This window comes from Mandrillus leucophaeus, unplaced genomic scaffold (genome assembly GCF_000951045.1).
Source record: "Mandrillus leucophaeus isolate KB7577 unplaced genomic scaffold, Mleu.le_1.0 Scaffold163, whole genome shotgun sequence".
NCBI lineage: Eukaryota > Metazoa > Chordata > Mammalia > Primates > Cercopithecidae > Mandrillus > Mandrillus leucophaeus.
This window is the reverse complement of record NW_012101621.1, coordinates 2,949,613-2,976,085: the sequence shown is the minus strand read 5'-3', so window position 1 is coordinate 2,976,085 and position 26,473 is coordinate 2,949,613. Positions and strand designations below refer to the sequence as shown.

The following is a 26,473-nucleotide window of genomic DNA, read 5'->3' as shown; positions in this document are numbered from 1 at the left end:
GCATACCAAAAAACTGTTGCCATAATTTTTGCACTTTACTGATCCACCTTTGCTTTGACTGGACCACTTCCACCTCTTGGTAGCCATTGTTTTGATTGTGCATTGCCTTCAGAATTATACTGGTAAAGCCATGCTTTATCTCTTGTTACAGTTCTTCAAAGAAACACATCAGGAGCTTGATCCCACTTGCTTAAAATTTCTGTTGAAAGCTCTGATCTTGTCTGCAACTGATCTAGGTGCAATGGTTTTGGCACCCATCGAATGGAAAGTTTGCTCAACTTTAATTTTCAGTCATAATTCTGTAAGCTGAGCCAATTGAGGTGTCTGTGGTGTTGGTTATTGTTTCTACCATTAATCATCAGTCCATTTCAATCAGGGCACAAATAAGATTAACATTTTCCAAACCAATTGGTGTGGATGGTCTGCCACTGCAGGCTTTACCTTCAACATTGTCTCATCCCTTCTTAAAATGAGTTATCCACTTACGAACTGCTGATTTATTTGGAGCATTGACCTCGTAAACTTTCATAGAGAACTGATGATTTCACAATTCTACTACCCAACCTTCACCATAAATGTGAAGCTTTTTTTTTTGCTTCATTTTAGCAGAATCTGTTGCTCAAATAGGGGTTCTTTTCAGATTGTTGTCTTATTTTTCTTAGTGCCTCAAAGTAGATCCTGTCTACATATAACAATTTAAGTGTAAGTTCATTTTGGTGCAAAAAAAATTGAAATCCAAAAATAGTTTTTATAATACACATTTTTCATGAACTTTTTGCAGATCCCCAGTATTTACTGAACAAATTGTTGTGAAAATTCACAGAGACTTTTAATGATTTTTCAGCCATATATTTTTGAATCCAGTTCAATTTAGTGGCCAAATGGCAAATTGTTTATTGTGGCTGCTTTTTATCTTCAACTTTCAGTCACAAATTTGATATGTCTAACTTTAAACCAAAGATTCAGAGATAAGAAAGATTTTAATTAATGATAATTTTGATCATGGTCTATGAACTTAAAGAGGTGTTTTCTTAGAGTGAGTGTATTTCCTACAACACTGCCTCTGCGCTGCCACAGCTGTAGCCACTTCCTGTCTGTGATGTTGATTTCCCGCCTTGGTTCTCCAGCAGATGGAGGTCTCAAGCAGGTCCCTGGGGCTTTTGTACACCTCCCTCCGACAGTTCTCTCACTGTGCCCTCTCATTGCACAGAAATACATTGCTGAGTCCCCCACTTGTGAAGCAGAGATGACAAGGTTGACGGATTTTCTTGCCTTCTGGAAGTTCAATGAGTAGCGACCTTCTGTTGCATTTTGCTTGTCATAAGACATCTGAAGAATAAGAAAAATCATCTCTCCACTGCTGGGTTGCTTGTACCAGAATAGACCGTAACTTTGATCACTGGTGTCATATGTGCAGTCCAGAGTCACAGCCTCCTTTTCCTGCACGAACATTGCTGGTTGGGTTTGAGTTATCTTCTGGGCAATGCCAGATCCTGAAGGAAAAAAAAAAGAGAATTTGAAGGTTTAAGGATAAAGTGGGTTGGAACAAAGAAGTTCGAATTTTGTACCCCATTACCCCTCCTTCCCAAAGTTTCCATAAAGATACTTCCAAGGTCCTTAGTTCAAATAGAAAGTCCATTCCCACTAGGCCATCCCTACCTAGCCAGAGTGAAGCTGTGACCACCTTCAGCAGGCTAGAAAGTAACATGTTTGGTTCTTTTTCTAGACAGAAAAAAAAAAAATCTTCTTCTTTATTTTCAGGACTCTGCACTGTGAGGTGAACCTGGCATGGTGGGAGAAGAATTACTGGGCTATGTGCTGCTGCTACTGCTGCCCTAGAACAGGAAACAGAGGTTTCCTGGTATAGCAAACTAGTGTGTGTTATCTCACATTTCTCTATGAGAACCTCACCCAATGCAAACTTTCTTTTGGATCAACCAACTCTTAATTTGTTAACAAATCTGAAAATAAACATGGTCACATTGAGAGGAAAAATGATCATTCGACCAACTACTGTATTTTGTCATTGCACCTGTGATGGAACTGGGAGATTGACACGTATTTTATGCCTGTAATGAATTATAGAGCCAATGTAAGATACCGTAATCCTCTAGCCTCACATCTATGTATGTTGTTGTTTCTCCTAAAGTACAAATACATCACATTGTGATAAGAAGGTTTGGACAGATCTCTGCAGATCTTTTGCATTATCTATTGATATAACAATATTCCTCCTCAATTCCAATGTCTATCCAGTTTCCAATCTTGGCGCCAAACTCAGAAAAACAATCTCTCTTTGATGAAGAGTTTAGAATTAACCCCTCAGATATCAAGTTGTATTTTAAAGGTCCCGTTCTCTTTTCTATTCAGTTTCAACAGCCAGCTCTGTTCATACGGATCATATTAGATATCAGAGTTTGGTTATAAGGTTATTAAGCTTTTGAATTTATATTTTTTCCATGACTTCAATTCAGACCCCAAATAAGCCCCAGCAAGCCACTCCGTTTTGTACGCCCAGCTCTGAAGAGAATGTATTCTGGGCAATCCCATATACAGGACAACTGATTATAGGATCACTGATTGCAACAAACTTTTCTTTCTGTGTGAATATTAAAGGCCATGCCCTAGTGATACCACTCAACAACATTGCAAACAACAAAGGTCATTGCCTTGCTACTGTAATTTATTTCTTAATATAGTAGCCATAGCTTATCGTTCTTGTCTTAAAATAGCTTATCTTAGCCTTGTCAAAACTGATTGAAGTATCTTCAGATCTTTCACAGGAATCACCATTAAATCTTATGATACCACATACAGTACAAGTTATCTATTTTGTAAAAGCATCCATTATTTTTTCTTCCATTTGGTGGACTAATTATGAAATATTACAAATTTATCTTCATCGTGTTCAACTCCATTACACTTCTCAATCAATAAATCTTTTAATTGCATTTTTGTTATTTAAGAAGTGTCCATACACAAACAGATATCTTGGACAGTCTTATATCAACTTCTGATTAACTAATTGAACAATTAATTAAACACTTAATTAATTGTTTTAATGTCTTATACTCAAAGTTGAAAAGGAATAACATGAAACTTATTATGTAATAACTACCCAAGACTCTCTTATAAAATTCAATCTCTTAGAAGAAGTAAAATTAATGCAAGTAGCTGAACTTGTGACTCTCGTTTTTGCATGTCAAATTATGATAAATATAAACAGTGATAGTCAATGCTTTAACGTAGTTCACAACTTCCAAATATAATGGAGCTGATGAGGTTTCTTCACCTTCTTTACTTCTTCTTAATCTTCTCGTATATTTCATGTATCTTTATAAAAATGGACACCAAATACTTAAATTATTTGATGCCTTGATGCTATTCAAATAAATTTCCTAATGAAGACAAAGTCCCATGTATGAAAGGCACTTTAGAAGCTAGAAAAAAAGTACATGAGCAGAGGATCATGCTAAACATGGTTTTCTGACTAAAGTCCTTATGCAAGCACCTCTTATGGAACTTAATGGCACATCCATGGAAAATGTCAATAACTCCATCTTAGATAAATTATTGATTTGTTTGATCAGTGATGATAAGATATATCAAGGCCAGAAAGGCTGTTTGGTGGAACCAAATGATTGTCAATGAACACTTGTTAACACCCCTCAGGGACCACTCATCACGGTAGGGACATGTTGACTGCAATATTAAACATCTGTGGGGAGACTTTTCTAGAATAGTAGGGAATGTAGACAGTTCATGTCCTTTTTGGAACCTCCAAAATTCCATGAAAACTGTAAAAATTGAATATGAACTGGAATACTGTCCTAAGGGAACAGTTGAGTATGTTTTAGACAGTTCTACTCCCTAAGGGGTTGTGAGTATGCACTAGTAAGAGTTGTTTTATTTTCTACATGAGTTGAAGCACTCACCTGTCATAAAGACACAGCACCTGCAATAGCTAAATCATTGATTTCCATGTCTTATCTGTGCCAATTCGAATTATCTATATGTAGAGGAACATATTTTTCTAGGACAGTTATGTAAGGTTTTGCTCTCACTCAGGAACTTTGCTTTTCTTATCACCTGCTGCTCCTCTGAAAACGTTGAAACAACATAGGACTATTAAGAATAAAATTAATTACCCTATCAGACATCTGTGAACTCCCATGGCCTAAAGCATTATTACTTTTAGCTCTAACGGCCTTGCATTCTTCCCCCTCCCAAAGTCATGTGTCATCTCACTATGAACTGGTCACTAGTAGGCTCATATTACTCAGAATGTTCTGAACCACACATATTCCATTCTTACACACTTAACTATTAATAGACAAATAAACCCATTATATTCAGTCCTTTAACCAACAAGTACAGGTTCTTTCCTAGCCTTTCATTTAATCAGCTTTTACTTTACTTAAGTATTCAAAAAATTTTTTGAAGAAATATTGCCTTTGAACTTGTGGAAATGTGTTCTTGACAACACAAGAAGAGAAGCCAACGTGACTATAGCAACAGGGATTGCAGTGATGGCACCACAAGCCAAGAAATGCTGACAGAGCTAGAAGAGGCAAGCAACAGATTCATCTCTGCAGCCTCTGGAGGGGGCCCTACTGATGCCTTGATTTCAGCCCAGTGAAACTGATTGAAAAAAATATGTATCTATTGTTTTAAGATAGCAAGTTTGTACACAGGCAACAAAAAAATACACCAAACTTGGTGTATTTGTTCAATGTGTTTTATTTAGCTCCATTGATCTGTTTCATTCTATGCCAACCTCAGAAGGTAATTTTATAGTAGATTTTATTACCTACTAGTGTCTCTCCTCATCAGTACTATTTTCCATTTAAAGTTTAATGCTTAAATGTGTCTGAATCTAAGCTGTGTACTGACTTTGCACACTCTAGCTAGAGAATTTTTCTTCTTACATTGGAAAAATTGACAATTAAGATACAGCAAATAAGCCAATTGTAATTACACTCTTTCAAGCAATAAATAAATAGACTATAAGCCATGATTCCCACTCACTCCATTTCAGTCTGGGAGGAAATGGACTGATCAAGAGTCAGCTTTCTTCTCTGGAGAGAAGCTAGTGGTATAGACAGGAAAATAACAAAAGCCAGTTGAGTTGTTGGGCTACAATACTGACCTTGCTTGTTCAGTTGTTTTTAACCTCAATTTAATCTAATGACTTTTCCTATAAGACCAACCTAATAACTAACAGCCATAATTCAGCCAGAAGGGATCATTCTCACCCTACCAATCGCCAGTTATATCCATCCTTAGTAATAATATGAGGAATAATATGAGGAATAATATTAGCCTACTCTTGACCACAGGTGGGAGAATTAGGGAATTAATTATTTGTGCAACTTCTTTATTTTCATTATTTTTATCGACAACACTAAAAGAAAAGACTTTTGAAAAGGAAACTGTGCTAGTATTGTTTAAAGCAGTCAAAACATGAAAATGAGGTGGGGTATTTGGAACAAGCTACTACAAATTAACTATGCAAATGCCTCCAGGAATTTACTAATAAGAATTGAATAAAGTAGCTGAAAAACATTTATTAAAAACATTCCCACATACCTCAGAAAGAAAAAGGTAGCAATAAAAATTAAATGTCTAGAAAAAATTTAATTATCTTAAAACAATGAAGTTTTATGGAAAAGAATGACATAGATAGATGGAAAGAAATATTAAGCTCTCAAATATTCAAGTAAACTAAATATATATTTTATGAGTTTAATTATTCACAAATAAAATTATACATTTAATTCAACCACAAAGGCTAAATTAAAATTTTGAATATACAAGTTTAATCCATTTTTTTCTCTCTTTAACAAACATCTACTGATTATGAACAATGTGAAAAGCTTACACTAGGTTCTGCAGAAATAGCAGTGATTAAAAAACATAACTCGTCTTAATTCTGTGAGAGGGTAAATAAGAAGAGATACCAATAAGATTTTGAAGAAGAATATACTGATGAGTCTAATCTGAAGTTCACATTGTAAAGTCACTTCCTGTTTTAATTTCCCTCACACACACAGGGTATATATCCAAACTTGACTCTAAAGGAAAACGCATCACATTTTCCCTACAAGAAACAGCAGGTAGAAAGGGCTGTCAAATTTTACCACAGATACAGAGAGTGAGAAAATGAAAATAATTGTGACTTATGAAAATTTCTCACAGAGCTATTAAAAAGCATGTGTTTGAGGAGAGGACTTGACGAAGTGAGAAAAGCTCAATTTGAGACATAAGAAAAGGTGAAAAAATCATGATCCTAATTATAATAGGACTCTATGAAGAAACAAAGCTACATATTAGGCTGGTGCAAAAGTAATTGCTGTTTTTGCCATTAAAAACCATGGCAAAAACAGCAATTACTTTTGCACCAATCTAATATTAGCAAAAAACTATCTGGATACAGAATTATCAATTTTGTGTTTTTTGTATTTTACACATTATCTGGTGTTGGCATGCAACGTTTTACAATAAGAAAAAGATAACAAAAGCAATTTTGAAAACTAAGTTATAATTTATCCATAATAGGGATTACAATATTGATACTAAGGGGTTATATACAGGAGAGGAGTCTGAATAGCAAATGTAAAGTCACATTTAAAGACTAGATTACAAAATCAAACATCACTAAATCTCTGTAAGGATCCCTTGAGCAGGGCTTCCTGATTGCTGAACACATGGTGGGTGGCATAGCCAGAGAAGGCATGGAAGCTCAGTGCCATTTTTCCCATACCTTGCCCTATGCATTTCTTTAGCTGACTCTTTACTATGTACATGTATATCAAAACTTCATGTTGCTAACTTAAATGCGTACCATACTTTTTCTTGAAAAACAGAATCCATTAAGCATCAACTGTCCAACAAAATGCTCTAAACCTTTCTGGGTCTCCTTGAATCTAACCTTCTTATTATATGGTTTTAATATCTATATGTTAGTTTCCACTTATGAACAAACAAAATGATAAGTGTTATAATTAAAATTTATTCTAAAGGAAAGGAGATGCTGCTTCACCTCCCATCTCAGGTTTGGGTGATGGTTACAGGTGCCTGGGAAGCAATGTGTATTCTCTGCACAGAAGTAGACAGCTGAGTCTCCAGGTTCAGTAGCTGCAATTTGCAGAGAGAGATGTTTCATTGTCTTATTCAAGAAAACGGTGAGTCTTTGGCCTTGCCTCTTAGCCATATTTGAACGGATGTCTATAATGGATTGAGGACCTTTTCCAGATTCTTGCTTGTACCAAAGGAAGTAGTCTGAGGCACTGTCTGAATAAGTGCAGTTGATAACAGAGTTGTCTCCCTCCTGAACACTCACGGTAGGAAGATGCAGCCCCACACTCTCTCCTCTGCTCACCCCTGTGCAGAAAGAAAAAGAAAAAGAAGAAGGTTTATCAAGTTATTATTCTCCAGAATTTTCTTTTTCTACAGTAACTAGAGGAAACCTAAATAAAGCAACTCTTCCCCTGGACATCTCAAAAACATCACCTAATATACTGTGTTACCCAAAACTCTAAACTCACAGTCCAGCTGCAGCCACAAGTACATAAATGAAGCTCGAATGCATGCCATCATTGTTCTTCCCAAATAGGATCAGTCATAAACCTACAATCTCTAGCCATAAGAGCTACTTCTATCATCGGGTTTTCCTTGCTTTCCTCTAAAAATCATAGCGGTTTCTCACATTGTCTACTCAGCCAATAGAAAAAGGCTCTGCTTCTGCCATAAACGTATTTATTCAGTATCCACTAAAACGAACCCTCCATGTGTTCCGCATTAGCAGAGAAGCACTGCCATCTTGTGGTCACATTCGTAGCTACTAAACTTGCTGTTTGAATGTTTTTCTATAACCCTGTGAGGGACTCAGATAAACAAAAGGAGCAATAGGTCAAACAAATAAAGTCCTCACACTGAGATTAAGTTCACAGTAAGAAAGTAGACATCAAGATTGATATTATGCAAACTAATGAGTCATTGTTAAAAAGTTGGAAAGAGGTCGATGTTGCAGGTGTTTATACAATGATGCACCAAGTTTACATGTTTAAAATCAGGAAAGCACCATGATTCACTCTCCTGGACAAAGAAAAGTAATATATTCCCTTGCAGTCAAATCTATCATCAGGATTTGTTTGTTATGGAGAAAAACTCTTTCTTAAAGGAGTATGTAAGCCAAAGATAAGAGTAAGAGAGAGGACCGCTCAATATTTCAAGTGCATATTATCTCAGGTTCTGCTTCTCCAAGACTGGTCTTCCCCATGACCTTCTATTCCCAGAGACTTAACAGTACCAACAGTCAAAATGTGGAATCTTTCTTTGGTAAAGATGGCCTTAATAAAAGGTAACGAATTAAAGTACAATGATAAAGGAGAAGGGGGACAAGTTCCATTAGTTATTAATACTCCAACAATAGGAACAATTTGACCCATAGATTGGGCTGGTTTGCAAGGAGAAATCTGGCATGTTTTAATAAGTCTTTTCCTATTGCTATGTGGCTTGTATTCTGCAAAGCACAGAAAGAACAAGGAGAAATTCTCAGAAAACATCACGCTGCAGGCTCCAAAAATGAAGCCACATGTAAATTTCTTATTAAGGTGCTTTTATTTTCTGATATCAAAATGAATGATATCAATATGGCATGTCCTTAAATACAACGACTGACTCATATCTTCAGTGGAACTTGCCTCTAAAATATGAACCAACTCATCTGGCACGGACTGCTCTTGCCGTAGCTATTGCTAGCTCTGATTCCATATCTGCCGTTTTCTCCGAAACTCCACTACAACATTCTTGCCTAAGATATTGATAAAGTCCTTCAGTCTTGTACCTTTCTGGGTTTATCTCTCCTTGCCAAAAAAAATTTCTCATCTACTTTAATTTTTGATATGTTCTGATTACTTCCGTAAAAATAAATCTGTGGAAGCCAAAATATTGCCTGTGTCCACTAGGAAGGATAGTGCAAGACTAAAAAAGTGACCATGGGGAAAGTTTCCTCAGAAACCAATACTATCTCCTTTCCAGAAGGAAAGCACCTTTCCTGTGACTTGTGCTCACTAGGCCCCTGGAATTACAGAGACTCAATATAATTTCTTATTCACATCTTGCACCCTTAAGTATGTAAGGACAGTTATGATGAAAAATATCAACTAAAATATATAAATATAGATATGTATACATAAAATGTGTGGTTTTACATATGTAAGACTTCTCTGTTCTAAGGATTTTCCCTTTTCTTATTCATTCCTTATACAATATAATTCTCAAATCCTTTATTGGAGGAATTTCTATCCTTTTGGTAATGGATAATTTAGGTCAATATTTGGCCTTTTGAGTATAGCATTAAGAACTGAATATAATGGTCTAAATATGACCACTCATATGGATCACAGTATTCCACATATTAACTATGCCTTAGGTATAGCCATCCCCTGGACAAAATTCCCAACCCTATGATTATTTCATTGAATATTACCTAACTCATTGTCAATGTGTTGACCCAGAAAAGATTTTCTAACCCCTTCATGAACTGTCAGCTACACAAGGACATGTTACCCTTAGCTTCTCTATTCTAATTATTATTTTTTGACAATGTAGAGTAATGCTCACTATGTCCACATCCTTCCTTGGAGAAATATCCACCCAGCATAATGAATATATCTTACTATTTTTAGGAAAGTCCTTAGAAACGCCTCTGGGGGTTGAGGGTGTCACCATCACGTTTGGCTCACTCCCACAGCAGCCAGTGAGTCATGGACTGATTTCCTCATAGAATAACAGTGGCTCAGCCTGAATATCTTTCTTGCCCAAAGTGGTAAATGTTTACACAAACTGGAACTCTCTGCTCTCATGGTCAAAGTGATTGGACCAAGGCTTTCTGGGAACCAAAATGCACAGGTCAGCCTGGTAGGGCTGCCGTTAGATAGTTTCTCTTTGTTCAACAATATGTGCCTGCAGGAATAGGCAAGAGTAAGAAGGCTAAGGAGGAAGTGAGGAAATCCAGTTTCTTTCTACTCCTAGATCATTTACTATCTAATGGTTTCCATACTGGCATTTTGGATATAGTTTTCGTGTTTGTAAAATGAAGTTGAACTAAAAGGTTTCTAAGTGCTTTTATAAGTCTAACATTCTTTTATACTATTTAACAGAGCAAATATTTACTGAGGACTGATTGTGTACAACATAGAGCATGGGAGTAGTTAGAAATTATCCTGCATCAAGGAACTCCAAGACCATCGTCACGCCCACATGCAATCTAGTGGGTCTGAGGTTACCCTAACCAATCCTTGGGCTCCGTCAGAAGCAGAGACAGGGTCTTCTGTGATCTCAGCACTTTGGGAGACCTAGACAGGAGGATCACTGGAGCCCAGGAGTTCAGGGCTAAAGCAAACTATAATTTTGTCACTGCACTTGAGTTTGGGCAATGGATCAAGACTCCTTCTCTTAAAAAATAAATATTTTTTTAAAAAGTAACAAAGTGGCTTCCTGATATGTATATGATTCACTATGTTTGTTTGTGCATTCTATCATTGTATCTTCAATTATAAGAAAAATTAATTTGAAAATTAGCCTCTAAGTCGATAACTGGATCATTCAAAACTTCGTAGGAAAATAATATTCCTTTCCATCAAGCTGCTACCCTTACATTTAATTTCTATTTTGAAACCTGCAGATATTCAAATTTTAATGTATTAATTTTCAAAACTAGAGTTTCTAAACTTTTTGTTTGTTTGTTTGTTTGTTTGTTTGTTTTGAGACGGAGTCTTGCTGTCCCCCAGGCTGGAGTGCAGTGGCCAGATCTCGGCTCACTACAAGCTCCGCCTCCCGGGTTCACGTCATTCTCCTGCCTCAGCCTCCTGAGTAGCTGGGACTACAGGTACTCGCCACCATGCCCGGCTAATTGTTTATAATTTTCGTAGAAACGGGATTTCACCGTGTTAGCCAGGATGGTCTCGATCTCCTGACCTCGTGATCCGCTCACCTTGGCCTCCCAAAGTTCTGGGATTACAGGCGTGAGCCACTGCGCCTGGCCGAGTTTCTCAACTTTTTGAAGGATTCAGATAACTCTTCAACATGCCTTACTGCAATGTTCATGATCAGTCTTTTATTTAAAAGTTTTTAAGTTTAAAAACAAAAGTTTTAAAAATTCATCTGAACAGGAAACCACCCACAGTGGCCCAGTGAGACTGCACAGCAATCTCTCACGAGAGGAAGAGGCACTATTTCTAATGTATGAAGATATAGGGTTTTTTTAAAGCACTTTATGTAAGAGTAGTTTACAGATAATTTGTGAGGAAGGGAGATGGTACCTCTCAGAAGAATCTGTGTCTCAGCTGGGTTAAGTAGAGCTTTAAAGAGTCATGGGAAGAGAGACCCCATTTCCCAAATTACACAGTTTGACAGAAAATTAGAGAATTCAAATATATGAAAATTCTGATAAATGAAAACTATTTGATAACATGCATTGCGAATTTAGAAATAAATAGTTTCTTGAAATTAGGAGATTAGAAAATGTTTCCAACTAGAGGTTGGTTGGTTGGGGGAAAAATAGGATGTGTGTATGATATCCACTCTGATTTAATTTCTACCTCTCCCATTCCCCTGTCCAGACCTTTCCCCACACACCCTGCAGGCTCTCACAACTGCTCTGACCAGGCCACACATTGCTGGTCAAATTAAAAATTGTCTTCTCCCTATTCTCTTTCTGTTCTTGATCCTTATTTTATTCCTATTTTCTTCTCTTCTGTTTATTCTTCTTCCTTCTAGTCTCAGAGAAGATATAAGAAAAGATCAGATATCAGGGGTATTTAGAATAATTTCCAGGTCAGTGAATTTCATGAATTTTAATCATGAGAATTTAGAAACTGAAAACATGTAATGGAGATTTTTTCTAATGAGCATCCATGCTCCCAATGCCCATTAAAACTCCAATTCCCTTACCTCTGCTTACAGAATCATCTTCACAACAGATTCATAGACCTATGAACTCCAGCTTTCTGAGGTTTTATATAGAATGTCAGAGCTGAAAACCTAAGATGAACTTTACACACACATCACTCACCACCCCGCACCAGCTCCCTGTTATCTGTGATTTGACTGACTCGCATGTCCTCTTGTATCCTGTTCCATCCTCTGAGAACATCAGAGAAAGTCTTCATTTCTGGAACTCCTCGAGTGCCCCCTAGTGGACTGAAACCATCAACAATGACCACTTTGCACCAACTTAGCTCCTCAGTAGTCACACAACACAGCCCCACTTACTTCACGTTTCCTATGAAGGAAACGGAGGTGGTCAGAAAACAATGTAACTGCCTCGATTGAATGGGGGTTAACAGTGAACCAATTACCACTTTTAAAATGCCATTTCATGGAAATTAATATCTTAAAATAATTTGGCAATTCCCATCTTGTGCAATTTATTTGAATTCTCTGATTTTGTTTTAGAAAATCCAAAAAGATTTTTTGAAGTATTACCATAAGTGATTAATTTATTAGGTTTTAAGAGTATATAAAAAGTGATGAGACATTAGTTTATAATCTACTGAAGAGTACAAAACTACACATGTCTATAATAAAATCAATAAAATCTATAATAAAATCACACTGCGATCCTAAGCAGAGGGTGAACTAAAAGCTAATGATCCCAGAGGTGGGGGAAATACTTAGGAAGGTTGGACAAGACCTTATAAAGAGGGTGGTCATTTTCCCCTTTCTCTCCTTTTTCTTGAGGATAATAGAATAGGATATGGATAAACCTTTATGATGGCTTTTATGACTTTTTATTGGTTTAATATTAGAAAGAATTGATGAACATTTGAAATTATTAAAAGTGATACAACATAGTAGGTAGACAAAAATCTACTTTTACTACCACTCCCAATTCTGATTCTTTCATCACTCATTACCCTAATTCTCCCTTCATCTTATCAATTTGGAGTTGATACTTCCAAATGTTTTACTATAGCATTATATACATGTACTAAATACAAAAAAAACTGAAAATAAATAGTATTTTGGTTATTATTTTTAAATTTAATACAAAATGATATACCTCATGCATACCTTTTTGTGACTCACATTATAAATTCAATAATGTATCTTGTAGAGCTTATTATATTAACACATATGGGAACTTCTGCTACATTGCTTCCTATTAGAGATATACTTCAGTTTATATAGTCCTCTCCCATTGATGAAGACTTAAGATGATATATGATATAGTTTGGATCTGTGTCCCCGCCCAAATCTCATGTTGAAATGTAATCCTTAAAGTTACAGGTGAGCGATGACTACCTGGGCTCATGGTGTTGGGATAAAATAATTTGCCATGACTGTTGTAGATAAAGAAAGGCAGATCTATTAAAGAAACTGTGAAAGTAGTTGCCAGGGAGCAATCAGCAGAAGAGGAGCTGACGGTAAGGAAACAAAGGCTTGCTGGAGATTTTACAGGATGTTTTTGGGTTCCAGAGTGCTACATGCAGTACTGATAATGCCAAGGTAGGATTATCTAACTAAGGTAGCAAGAAACTAACTTGCATTCTTCTGTCAACTGAGGTTTTGGATGATAGATAGAGGTGTTTGATGATAAGCAGGAAGTCTGAGAGTTATGCATGTTATTTGCTCAGGAGAGCTATAGGTTCCAAGCCATAAAGAAATACCTATAACTTATCTGCTTCCTCTTTCTGTTTATATGTTCTGGACCATGAAAAAAAGGCAGACCTATAGCTTATTTGCTTTATCCCTTTGCTTTCCCCTGGTCCTGCCAGCCTGACTCCTTTTCCCTAATCAGGATTCCACACCCAATGCTGGAGGTCAGGCGTGGTAGGAGGTGACTGGATCATGGGGGTGGATTTCCCCCTTGCTACTGTCCAGAGTGCTCCTTAGATCTGTTTGTTTAAAAGTGTGTAGTACCTTCCTTTCTCTCTGGGTTCTGCTTTTGCCATGTAAGATGGCCTCTCCCTCTTTACCTTCCACCTTGAGTAAAAGCTCCCTGAGGCCTCCCCAGAAGCAGATGACACTGTGCTTCCTGTACAGTCTATGGAACTGTGAGCTACTTAAATCTCTTTTCTTTATAAATTATCATGTCTCAGCATTTTTATAACAGTGTGAGAACAGACTAATACAATGGTTTTTTTTAACTATGAAATACAATGCTGCAATAAATTTTTTGAGCATTCTACTTTATTCACATGTTCCCATGTTTCTCCAGGAGCAAAGACTATGAGTCAGTGAAGGCATCTATGTGGCCAATGGTGAAAAACACTCCAGGCAGAGGGAAGATCAGGGACAATGGCTCTGAGGAGGAAGGGAGCAAATTCATGTTGCAATTATTGTGTCGGATGGTTTTCTTTTCTATTACTTTTCTTAATGTACATTGGAGCTATAGTTTATTGTTCATTTCATAATATCTTGCTGAAATTATTGTCCTGATGTATATAGCTATGTGTAGTTTCTTCCAATCAGCCACGAAGGTAATTCTAAAAATCATAAGTCACCAGGAGGTAAAGGAGAAGGACTGGGACATACAAGGAAAAAATGTTACAGAACAACACTGAGGGAAAAAAAAGAATACCATTGGGCATAAAAATTAGATTTATGTATGCATACACATATATACATACATTTATATGCATATTTCTATACATACATTTGTATAACAGGGGTACTTATCATAACAGAAATATACATTACATTTTCAAAGCAGTATGAAGAAACATCAAACTATCAATGCAAGAGAAGACAGGCTAAAAAGAAACAAGAAAAAATCAAGAAAACACTACGTAAAACAAATAAATTTAAAATGGATCCAAGCATGTCAGCAATCAAAACATATATTTTTAAAAAAAGATTCTCTGATTGAATCAAAATTTAAAATATTGATACATACTACTTGAAAAAAACAGAAAACAATCCTCAAGAAAGCTGAGCATATATGATGGGATTCTTCCTGCTGCTCCTGTGTTTAAGGACTGTAGCCACCTTCCTCATCTGCTTAACCCACTGCATTTGTCCTAAACAACTTCAAAAGAATTTCAATTCTTTTTCTTTTATAATGTCAGTTCTGCTGATGAGGTGGTAAAGGAGGAGTGCAAGAGAAAAATAGCAAGTTAGCTAAATTGACTTCTGCACAGGTAGACTCTAATATTAGAGAAACAATAAGACAGAGGTAAAAAAAAAAAAATAACATTCAGACAGAAAACAGAATGGGGAAAGAAAGGAAAACTGTCAGAGATAAAATACCAAGCAGAAATTAAGATTTATCTTCAGGAAAGAACAAATCTAAACATGAGAGAATTCTGCACCCCAATGGAACAAAGGAAAAAGAAGCCACCTCTGAAAAAGAGCTTTCAATTTTTATCACTGGTTTTTTGCAGTTTAGAATATTTTATAAGCTATCTGTATTTGTAATTGCACATTTCTCATTCCTCTAGAAAGAAACTCAATACAGGAAAATCTCATCATCAAAATTATACATGATCATTGTGTGCAGGAGAAATTAGTAAAGCAGTGCATGAAGGTTTCAACTGTTTTGTTTGCGAATGTAATATTTACTTGGAGAGTTGTTATGGACTGAGTTCTATCCGACTCAAAATTTACATATTGAAGCCCTTACCCCCAGTACCTCAGAATGTAACGGTGCTTGAAAATAGGGTCTTTAAAGAAATAATTAAGGTAAAATGATGTCACATAGGTGGACTCTAATTCAGTATGACTGCTGTTCTTATAAGAAAAGGAAATTTGGACACAGACATGCGTACCCTCAAGGGCAAGACCCTGTAAGGACACAGTGAAAAGGCAACATGATCTGCAAACTTCAGAAGACATTGACCCTGCTGACAACTTGATCTTGAGCTTCTAGCCTGTGGAACTCTGAGATAATAAATTATGTTGTTTATGTCACCTAGTCGGTGGTATTTTGTTATGCCAGCCTTAGAATATTAATATAAAGGTCAATTTTATTGTCCTATTATATAAGACATATCACAAAAACAATTTGACTGTTGAGCAAGGATTATAATTACATGACTTACAGATCTTTAGGACCTGCAGGAACAATGACCTAAATTTTGTTCATAATATCTGACTATCAGTTACCAAGTAAGAATAAAAATATCACAGTGTTAGGATGTATAATTTACATTAAATCTTTTTGACAAAAGCCAGAGGATATTGGGTATGTGCTGGTTAAGTCTTAACTCTAAGGAGAGTCAATTGACTTAGTCAAGAAAGCAAACTCCAGGGTGGCCACCCACTGTTGTTATTAACATAACACATAAGGCCACAACAGAGGAAACTACAGTTCAGCTACCCACAGCTTGAATAATACCCAAAGCTTTGCTAAATAGCATAGGCAATATTAGATGTTGGGTTTTTATTTGCAAAAACTAGTGACATATTAGGTAGCATAATGAATGATAGAAAATGGTTTTTAAATAAAGGTATTTAAGATACATGTTTCAACTAAAGCATTTTAGAGGCACACCCTACCCTTGAAATACAGGATATAAACATCTAGAACAACTGTACCTTGCACTCTTAAGAATGATACCAAAGATTTAATCCCTAAAAGATTCTATGTCCAGTCAGTGGTGTGCACAGCTGAATGGATAAACAAATTGTGCTTTATCCATATAATAAGATACTACTCAGCAATAGCAATAATGAAAGACTGCTACACATGAGAACATGGGGGAATCTAAAAAATGCGATGAATGAAAGAAACCAGGCACAAAAGAGTATGTATGATTCCACTGATTTGAAGGCTATAATGGGTAAAGTAAATCTAAGGTGATAGAAATAAGAACATCTATTGTCTCCAGAAGGTGAGTTGACTAGAAAGGCACACATAAAACTTTCTAGGGTGACAGAAATATTCTGTCTACAGATGGTTTTGCAATTATCATTGTCTTCTCCCTCCATCTGAAGGAAATAGAAAATCAAAAAATAATGATGTATTAAGAGAGTTACATGCAAGAAAAATGACTTAGAATTATAATCTCCAGACACATCCTCATAGGTGAATGAATGCCTGTTTGTGTGGTATGCTAAAACCTTTTAAAATTGATTTTAATTTGTGCCAATGGTATAATAATATTCTGTGTATAATGTGCACAAAACGTTAATAGTAAAATTAATTTTATTAATATAGTAACAATATTTCCAAATTCTTAATAAAATTATTGTAAAGTTTTCTCATAATTATATAACAATAATGTAAATAAAACAATAAGTAAGTAAAACAATAAATCAATAGAGAAATAAAACAAGAAAACTACTTTGATATCTCAGGCAGGAGTGGGAGGGGAGATGGAGGATGCTTTCCAGTTGCTTGAAGTCCTTGGTGCATGTCTCAGTCTAGTACAATCAGGAAAGAGAAACCATACAATTTCAACAGAAAAATTTTAAGGATTAATAAACAGTGTGTTAGAGTAACAAGAGAATGAATAATATGAAGAACAGAAAACTCTGCTATTCCTATTCCTGTAGGAATAGCAGACATAAGGTGCAGCCTCTACTCCTAGGGCAGGGTAGGATAACCAGGGAAGAGGCCTCTAGCCCCACCCTCAGGGCTGAGACCCAGATGTTATTGAAAAGACACAGCTGTGGCTCACTGGATGAAAGGGAAGTCGCTGTGGTGCTGTACCAGCGCAACTTGCTAGAAATCCATCCTCTAGAACATGGCAGAAAATCATCCTCTAGGACACTGGGGAAAGCTGTTCACGGGGAGGTGTCTCACTGCAGGCTCTCTTCCACAGAATCACCCCAAAACAGGGGGGTTCTGAAGGAAACTCCTGGGCACTGTGCACTGCAGGAAACTGGTGCAAGTGCTCTGCATGAACTGGACACTGGAGAAGACTCCCATGGTGCGGGATCCTGATGAGTGAGCACACGGAAAGCAGAAAGCAGAACCTTTTCTTCCTGACTCTCTACTACAAAGCTTAACGTTGTGTCAACTGGCAAAGGAAAATGGTCGAAGGTTCCAGATCCACCTCCACAGAAGAAGCAAGGGTGAATTTAGAGCTGAGAGTCAATAAATTGATTCCTTCAACTACTTCAAGCTTCTCTATGCAACACACACATTCTTCTACACACATTTGAAACATGTACAACAACAAAATAATTCTATACTTCTATCTCCTTCGAGATATAGAAATCCGTCTTGCAACTGAAGAACTTTTCATTCTTTCTCCAAAATGAAGAGATGCACAACTCCAAAAGTCATTGACTTTATCACTGATTACATTAATAGTTCTTCAAATTCAGGGACAGTCCTTCCTAAATTTTTTTTAAAAGCAGGATCTTGTTCTGTCATCCAGGCTAGAGAACGGTGTCATGATCACAGCTCAGTGTAACTTTGAACTCCTGGGCCCATGCAATCCTCCTGAGTAGCTAGGACTACAGGTGGGCACCACCATGCCTGGCTAATTTTTTTAATTGTTTGTAGAGATGTTGTCTTGCTATGTTGCCCAGGTTGGTCTTGAAATCCTTGCCTCAAGTGATCCTCCTGCCTAAGCCTCCCACAGTGCTGAAACTACAGGTGTGAGCCACTTCACTCAGCCTGAAAATTCTGTTACCTTTACACTAAATTATAAAGTTTATTTCCAATAGCCTGTACATAAGATAAAAACACGATATAGGGAGAGAAGAAAATGTTTAGCATATGTGCTGTTGTCTCCCATTCAGGGCTCTAGCTTGATCTTCAGTAAAATATTCCGCCTTTTGATTAGGGTTCCTGTTTCTGGGTGATGGAATATGTAGTAAGATCAGTTAATTACAAGAAAATTCAGAATCCTTTCTGAACAGTCGGAATGATTGATATCATTGATAAAATAACTCAGAATTTCGACTTTCTTAATATAATTCCTTATTTTGGAAAGTTTCTCCTACAAATCATGTACTTATATAAAAGCAACAAATTATTAGTAGAAGGAAGCAAGACTACTTTGATTTTTCAGGCAGAAGTGAGGTAGGGGAGATGGGGAATGCCCTCCCAGCTGCTTAGGGTCCTTGGTATGAAATTTATTTTTCTTTAATATTCAGTTTGAGATCAGAATCAAAAGAAATGGGCAGTTCTTTCTCAAATCGATCTGCATAAAGTGCTCATGATACTATGATGAGTCCTTTTGGGCAGTGTGGCTGAGCTGATGACAATGAGTCACTTGAAATTATTTGTCTTATCAGTGGTAGATGAGAGTGTGGTCCAAAACCAGGAAAGAAGGAAGGGACTGAGGCAGGAACATTAAATGAGCATACATTTCTTTTTCATAATTTTATATATCTGATACATCATTCACCTTCCTCACAGCATTCCAGAAATCACTTAAACATATTTATCACATGTAGTCATATCACCACACCCTAAAACATACTGTTGACATCTTGGTTCACCATTTGGCTAAGGAGTGCCATTGCCCACAATTTACTAATTTGATCTATATTTTCAGGGTCCCCATGCACCTACCCTTGTAGACATTATAGTGTGAGCTAAATGGCTGCTAAAGAGCTCTCTCCTCCTTCTCCTTTTCCTCCAAAGCACTGGTTATCCTCCGAGGCAGCAAGCAGACAAGGAGTTTCTTATACAGTTCTTTCCACTCTAGACATAAGAAAGTCACACATTTATACTTTCCAGCAGCTGCCTGGAATCCAGTACCATTGTAACTCTTATCAGTATTTCTAACAGAGCTTGGCATCGCAAAACTTACCACATGACAGATTATCAAAATGTTACTATAAAAGAATCAATCTTTGGCCAGGTTCAGTGGCTCATTCCTATAATACTAGTACTTTGGGGGGCAAAGGTTGGAGGATTGCTTGAGCTCAGGAGTTTGAAACCAGCCTGGGCAACATAGTGAGACCTTTTCTCCACTAAAAATAAAATTAAAAAAAAAAAATCAGCCAGGCATGGTGGTGCGCACCTGTAGTCTCAGCTACTCAGGAAGCTGACTGAGGTGGGAGAATTGCTTGAGGCTGGGGGTGAGGGTCAAGGCTGCAGTGAGCTATGATCATGCCACTGCACTCTAGCCTAGGTGAAAGAGTAAAACCCTATCTCAAAAAAAAAATCAATCTTTAATATTTCAATAGTGAAACCATGTAACAACAGAGTGAAAGCAACAAGTAAAAGTGTTAGTAGCTAGAAGAGATGAACGGAATTTCATAGAAAAACTTACAATGTAGATTTGCATAATTAATATATCAATAGAATAGAAGGTATTTTTATAACTGTGAAAAAGTCTTTGGAGAAACACTGACGAATTCTAAATCTTCATTCTCCTTGTGCACTATTCCTAGTTGCCAGAACTCACATCGCTGTGACAATTTTCTGAGTCCTTCATGATTCTAATGAAACTTTCACCGTTGGCTAATAATTTCTCATAATTCTTCCTAAATAGAGTTACTGAGACAAGATATCCTGAAACCTGAATAGCATAGTTGGAGCCAGAAAAAATAAATTCTAAGAAAATATCCTATGAATGACCAGCTCAAGAATGCAAACTTGCAAGGTAAGAACATGAGAAGCTTATCTTTCGTTTTCTGGGTTACTTGAGAGATTAAATGATAAATGAAAACCAAGGTTATCCTAGACCATATCAACATTCCCATAGTCAACCACTTAATGCAGTCACGGTCAAGGAAAGGTCCTTGAGAACCTGATTGTTAGGTGGTAAGAAGTATGTCTCCTCCATCATTCTAGAATACTATTTCCTATTACGCAGTTTCTTCAATTAACAAAAAGCTTCTAAAACAAAGTTTACCTGACATGGGACACAGCAGGAATTGCAGAATTATATAGAAATGCCTGGATGTGCTCAGCTCTCTTTGCCTCACTCACCATCATAAAAGTAAGAGATCTTTGAAAATGCCACAGGAAGATACACTGAGTCTCTGAAAACTTCTCTGGCATAGGCAGTTTGTGTTCAGCTCCCGCTGCAGACCCAGGCACTGTGGCACCCGCAGCACAGAAGTACTCAGCAGCATCACTCCAATGCACAGAGTGTTTCCTCAGGTTGAAGGAATATTGACTCCTCTTAAATTCAGCCTCAAAGCCTTTAATGCCTTGAACCAGAGTGTCTCCTGAAAAGTACTTCAGGAGCAGCTGGAGGCCTTGGCCGGGGGACTGGACATACCAGAAGAGAGAAGGTGTTGCCCCATAGGAATAGTTACATCTCAACTCCAGTGAGGCTCCTTCAGAGACAGTGATGTGGATGTCAGGCTGGGTCACTGACTGGGCTCTGGCAGTTCCTGGAAAAACAATGTGCTATCAGTGAAAGCAGTGCAGACTCAGTATAAAAAGTAAGCATTTCTAGTCAGAACCTGTGAAACTAAAGACCATAAAGAAATTTTACTCACTCAGGACAAAATGTATCCCCAGCAGTGGGATGAACACCAGGAGCATGACTGAGCAAGGGAAACACTATAGGCTCTTTTCTGCAAGATCTCCAGAGAACAAGAAGGAAAGTGGCTGAAGAGACCAAGAACAAGAAGTGTGCGGAAGGTTTGCTGGACGAGCTCCTTGCTTATATAAAACTACAAAACCTGCAGAGATGAATGTGGTTGCTTTTAAACCTCTGATTCTTGTCACTTGTCTCTGTCTAGAAAGAACTCAACCAGCTGCAGGAAGAAGAAACTGAGCAGTGGATTGATCTTCAACACAAACAAAAGCTCCAGTTTGTGCAGCCTCGCCCTCTGGAGGCCAAGTGCAGAACGGGAGTTTAGCAGAGACCGCTCATTAGTGTGTTCTTCCTGTTTCCTGAGACGTATCAAAACTTCCACAGGACGTGTTTCTTCCTGACCAAATCTATGATGGTGTTTTAGTGCTAGAGTCCATTAGCAATAAGATTTCATGTAAAAATGGAGTAATACGTCACCTCACAGAGGAATCGTTATTGAAAGTATATCAGAATTTAGATATGAGTCCATGAGAGTCTGGGCTCAGACCAATTGCCCTGGACTGAGTTTTGGATGGTTCAGTGTTGCCACAGTGGTGATGGAGGATGGTAGAGATATTTCCCTCGGATGGTGCGTGTGCAGCCATAGAGGAAAAGATTTCACATAAGGAGAGTAGTGCCTCCATGCAACTAATGACAAGGCATAACTCATGATGGGAAGGCTTTGCCTCTAGGGTAAAGAAAATAACACTACAGAAACCTCTGGAGCTGAAGGAAATACAACCACAACAAGCGAGAAATAAAAGTTGAAATTTAAAAATAAAAACAAATAATAATAAATGTAGATGGGAACAAAAATAAAACTCTGAAAACATGAGAGTGGGGAAAGTCACTGCTTTTTTTGTGGTTAATGGGACCCTTGACAAAGTCAGAATACTTCTTTCCTTTGATTTGAAAGTATAAGCCCAGTTCTCTCCTTGGGTTCTTGATTCACTTGTTCCTGTCGGAAAAGACTGTCTTGAATGAAGAAAATTAAGTAATGCTATCATTTTGTAAAAGTGTAGCCTTTGAGTGTAAACTTCTAATTCTTAATGCCATATGCTCATTTCCCTTCTCTTGAATATTTCTTCCTAAACTAGAGAATAGAAATAAAATGGAAATAGACTAAAATTCACAAGAGTAGAAAAAAATGAATGTCATCTGGTGAAGGTCATCTGGTGACACATATTTCTAGGAGACAGAAAGTAGGTGGGATTATATTGAAGATTAAAGCAGAGCAGAAAAAAAAAATATTCGAAAATAAGCTATGAGGAACAACTTCTTCTGAATTTCAGAATGGTGGTCTTTTTAACTTTTCTCAAAGTTGCTGAGCATTTGCAAAGCCCAGTGTGTTCAAAGTCAAAGGCCATAGGATTGTGTGATGTCTTGGAACATTGCCTTTTGCTCTGCACTGGAAGAATGTAAAGGAATTATTCAATCCCCTATAGTAGTAGAAGCAACACCTCATAGTTAAATAAGATCATAAATAGAATATTCTCACTGAAGGGTGTTGGCAGCATTCTAAGAAATACATGATTACCTGGAAGATTTAAGGGTCTCCAAACACAGTCCCAAATACCAAAATGCATGGTTCATTTAAAGGAAGAAAAAACTCAGAAATGAAAAAAATAGGCAGTGAAAGAGAAAATTAAAAACTAATCAGCTCTGTTTTAGGTACTAAAAAAAAAGTAGTATTTGAATAGTCCTACTATGCATTAACATACTCTTAAATCCAGATATAATTCAGAATACAAAAATTTTTAGACTTTAGGAAAAAATATAGTATTTGAATTATTTATAAAAACAAGTATGCATTCTCAATTTTTTTGCACCAAAGAAAGACCTTCTTAAATTCGAAAAATAAGAAATGAAATTTCAAAAAAAAATTAAGACGTTAATTAAATCGTCTTACAATCTTGATGAGAAAAATTTGCAAATATAAAAAATGAATTAGATTAACTAAAAAGGGCAATACAACTAAAGAGGGTGGAAAAAGACAACATCAAATAGCCATTCTTGATGAATATTATGGACAACCACAAATTAATGCAGGACCATAGTAGAATAGGAGATAACTTTAAGATACCTACAGCCAATCTCTGCCATGGATTGCAAGTAAAAACTGAACAAAATACAAAAAAAAAGAAAAAAAAGAAAAAAAAACTAACTGTGGACTCTGAAATTACCCAAGAGCTAGCAGATTGTGTAGGGAAGTCAAAAATTGGAGAAGCAACCTGCACAAGGGTGAATTCCATATTTTTTCTGTTTCTTTCTCTCGACTTTGCCCTGGGGGAGGCCCCAATGCATACAACAATATGGTAATGATGTAGGAAGTCAAAACTCTGCCAGAAACACAATTTTCTGCCTCTGTGGGTCAGGCTAGAAAAGAGAGACCCTAGGGAAGAGATGGAAAATAGTTTTAAGTCTCAGGCTGATCCCAAGACTCTACATACGTGAACCTGACTCAGACCAGAACAGCAAATCTTAGGTTATTTAACTAATATTTGAATCACCATTCCAGTCTCAGACTACCCCCAAGCGGCACCCATGCAGGAGAAACTAAAACCAATGTAGCAGAGAGTTCAGGAACTGACCTGAGATTTGAGCCACGCAAACTGGTTTCACTAATCCCTGAGCTACACACGACAGGTATAAACCCAAACCAACATTGCAAATGATTAGAGAACTGAACTGTGATTTTGAGCTACCAAATTCCACAAAAGGGGAGAAACAACTAACAGTGTGAACCAAACTAGGCTGACTTTCTGCTCAAACAAAAACATTAACATTTTTTAGATGATTGTTTTTTAAAGAAGAAGGACGAGGAGGAGAAAACAGAGTGTACACACATAATATTTGAAATGTTCAAGATGTACGTCAAAATTATTTGACAAAGAGCCAGAAAAATGAACTAATAATGAAGTAAAAGATCAACAAATTCAAATATCAAGATGACTAAAATACTAAAACTCATAGACAAAGATGTCAAAGTAGCTCTTTTGATTATGTTCCACAAAGTAAAGAAAAAAATAGAAATTGAACTGAAAAATACAGTATCAAAAATAAAAATCTTACAGTAAGGGCTCAATAGCAAAATGATGATAGAAAAAAGAATATGCAAAATTGGAAATAGATCAACGTAGATTATTTAATCCAACTAATTTTGACTTCGTCTTTCCCCAGGAGACATTTGGCAAATCTGGACACAATTTTGGATGTCACAACTTGGGGTGTGTAGTGCTATAGGCATCTAATGTAGCGATGTTAAAAATTCTGCAACACACAGGGCAGCCCCATACCCCAATAAAAAAAAATTATAAGGCCCAAAATATCAGTAGTGCCAAGGTCAGGAAACACTGACAAACCTTAACATCAATTTGAAAATTGAAAGAAAAAAACACAGAGCCCTAGAGACCTGTGGGAAAATATTCTAAAGTCTAAATTATATCTAACTGGAGTCCTAGAGGGAGAGAAGATATTGGGTCAGAAAACATATTTGAAGAAAGAATGGCCAAAAGCTTGCCAAATTCATTGAAAGACATGCATTTATCAATTGAAGCCCCAAACAAGGTAAAACCAAAGAGAACCACATCTAAACACATTATAATTATATCACTGACAACAAAAGATTGTATAATTTTTCGTGTGTGTGTGTGTGTGTGTGTGTGTACACAGCTTATATATGAAGCAGCTAGAGAAAAACAATATATTACATCACTGGAGGACAATTACTTGATGGCCATGGATTTCTATTCAGACAGCATGGAGGCCAAAAGACAATGAAATGGCATCTTTAAAGTGGGGGGGGGGAAATGTTGACACAGAATTACAGACCCAGTAAAAACTATCTTCCAGAAATAAGGGGCAAGTTAAAAATACATTTTCAGATAATTAACAAAAATGAAAAATATGTTTCCCAGCAAATCTGCTCTAGAAAAAATACTAAAGGGAGTTTTTAAGTTTGAAGGAAATTTCAGTTATATATCCTGGTATCAGAGAAAACCCAAATCTTCAGGAACAAAGGAAGATACCAGCAATGATAAATAGCTGTTAAGTATAAAATAGTTCTTATTCTTCTCCTTAAGTTTTATAAAGTGCATATAATTGTTGAAAGCAAAAATTATAACATTGTATGGTAAAGTTTTCTATATATTGTGATTTTTAAACAAATTGAGACAAGGATCTCGCTCTATTGCTTAGGCTGGAATACAGAGGCATCATCGTAGCTAGCTGCAGCCTTGAACTCTTGGGCTCAAACTATCATACTGCTTCAACTTGCCGAGTAGTTGAGGCTACAGGTGAGTGCCACCATAACTGGCTAATTTCTTTTATATTTCATAGACATGGAGTCTCACTTTGTTGCCCAGGCTGGTCTCAAACCCCTGAGTTCAAGCAATCCTCCCACCTCTACCTCCCAAAGTGTTGGGATTACAACATGAGCCACTGTGCCAGGCCTGGTGAAGTTTTCAGTGTATGTGACTAATACATATGAACAACGATAACAAACTTTAGTGTTGGTAGATAAAGGGACATTGTGTAAAATTTCGACATTTCACATAAGGAGGTACAGTATTTGCTCACATAAGACCCGGGATATTTAGGCATGTACATTGCCATCTCCAGAGCAACTACTCAAAACGTACAGAGTTATAGCCAAAAAGTTCATAGATAAATTAAAATGTAAATTGAAAAGTATTTAAATAATCCAAAAGAGTCAGAAAAAAAGAACAAAAAACGGAACATGGGTGAAACACAATAATGAAATATACTTAAATCCAACCTGATTGATATTTATATTCAATTTTAATTATCTAAACTTCACAATGCAAAAACAGAGATTAACAAAGTAGATAAAAAGAAAAGATGCTCTTTTATGCTACCTACAGGAAATAGATTTTAAAGTCATAGGTAGTTTAAAAATAAATAGATGAAAAAGATACAGCATACATCAATAAGCATCAAAAACTTGGAATTGCTATTTAATATTATAAAACAGATTTCAAGGTTGAGTTCTCGAGTCACAGAAAGTC

The 26,473-nt window shown here is 36.7% G+C and overlaps 3 gene segments (V, D, J or C); all 3 read right to left on the bottom strand.

Annotated features, from left to right (window-relative positions):
• Nucleotides 1-984: 984 nt before the first annotated feature.
• Nucleotides 985-1,830, bottom strand: LOC105536828. The segment is given in 2 exon segments: nt 985-1,493; nt 1,660-1,830. Coding segments are annotated over 2 exon segments (558 nt in total).
• A 4,259-nt stretch (nt 1,831-6,089) lies between these two features.
• LOC105536827 lies at nt 6,090-7,733 on the bottom strand. The segment is given in 4 exon segments: nt 6,090-6,100; nt 7,072-7,137; nt 7,246-7,383; nt 7,548-7,733. Coding segments are annotated over 4 exon segments (267 nt in total).
• A 12,986-nt stretch (nt 7,734-20,719) lies between these two features.
• Nucleotides 20,720-21,651, bottom strand: LOC105536780. The segment is given in 2 exon segments: nt 20,720-21,258; nt 21,367-21,651. Coding segments are annotated over 2 exon segments (537 nt in total).
• Nucleotides 21,652-26,473: the final 4,822 nt, after the last annotated feature.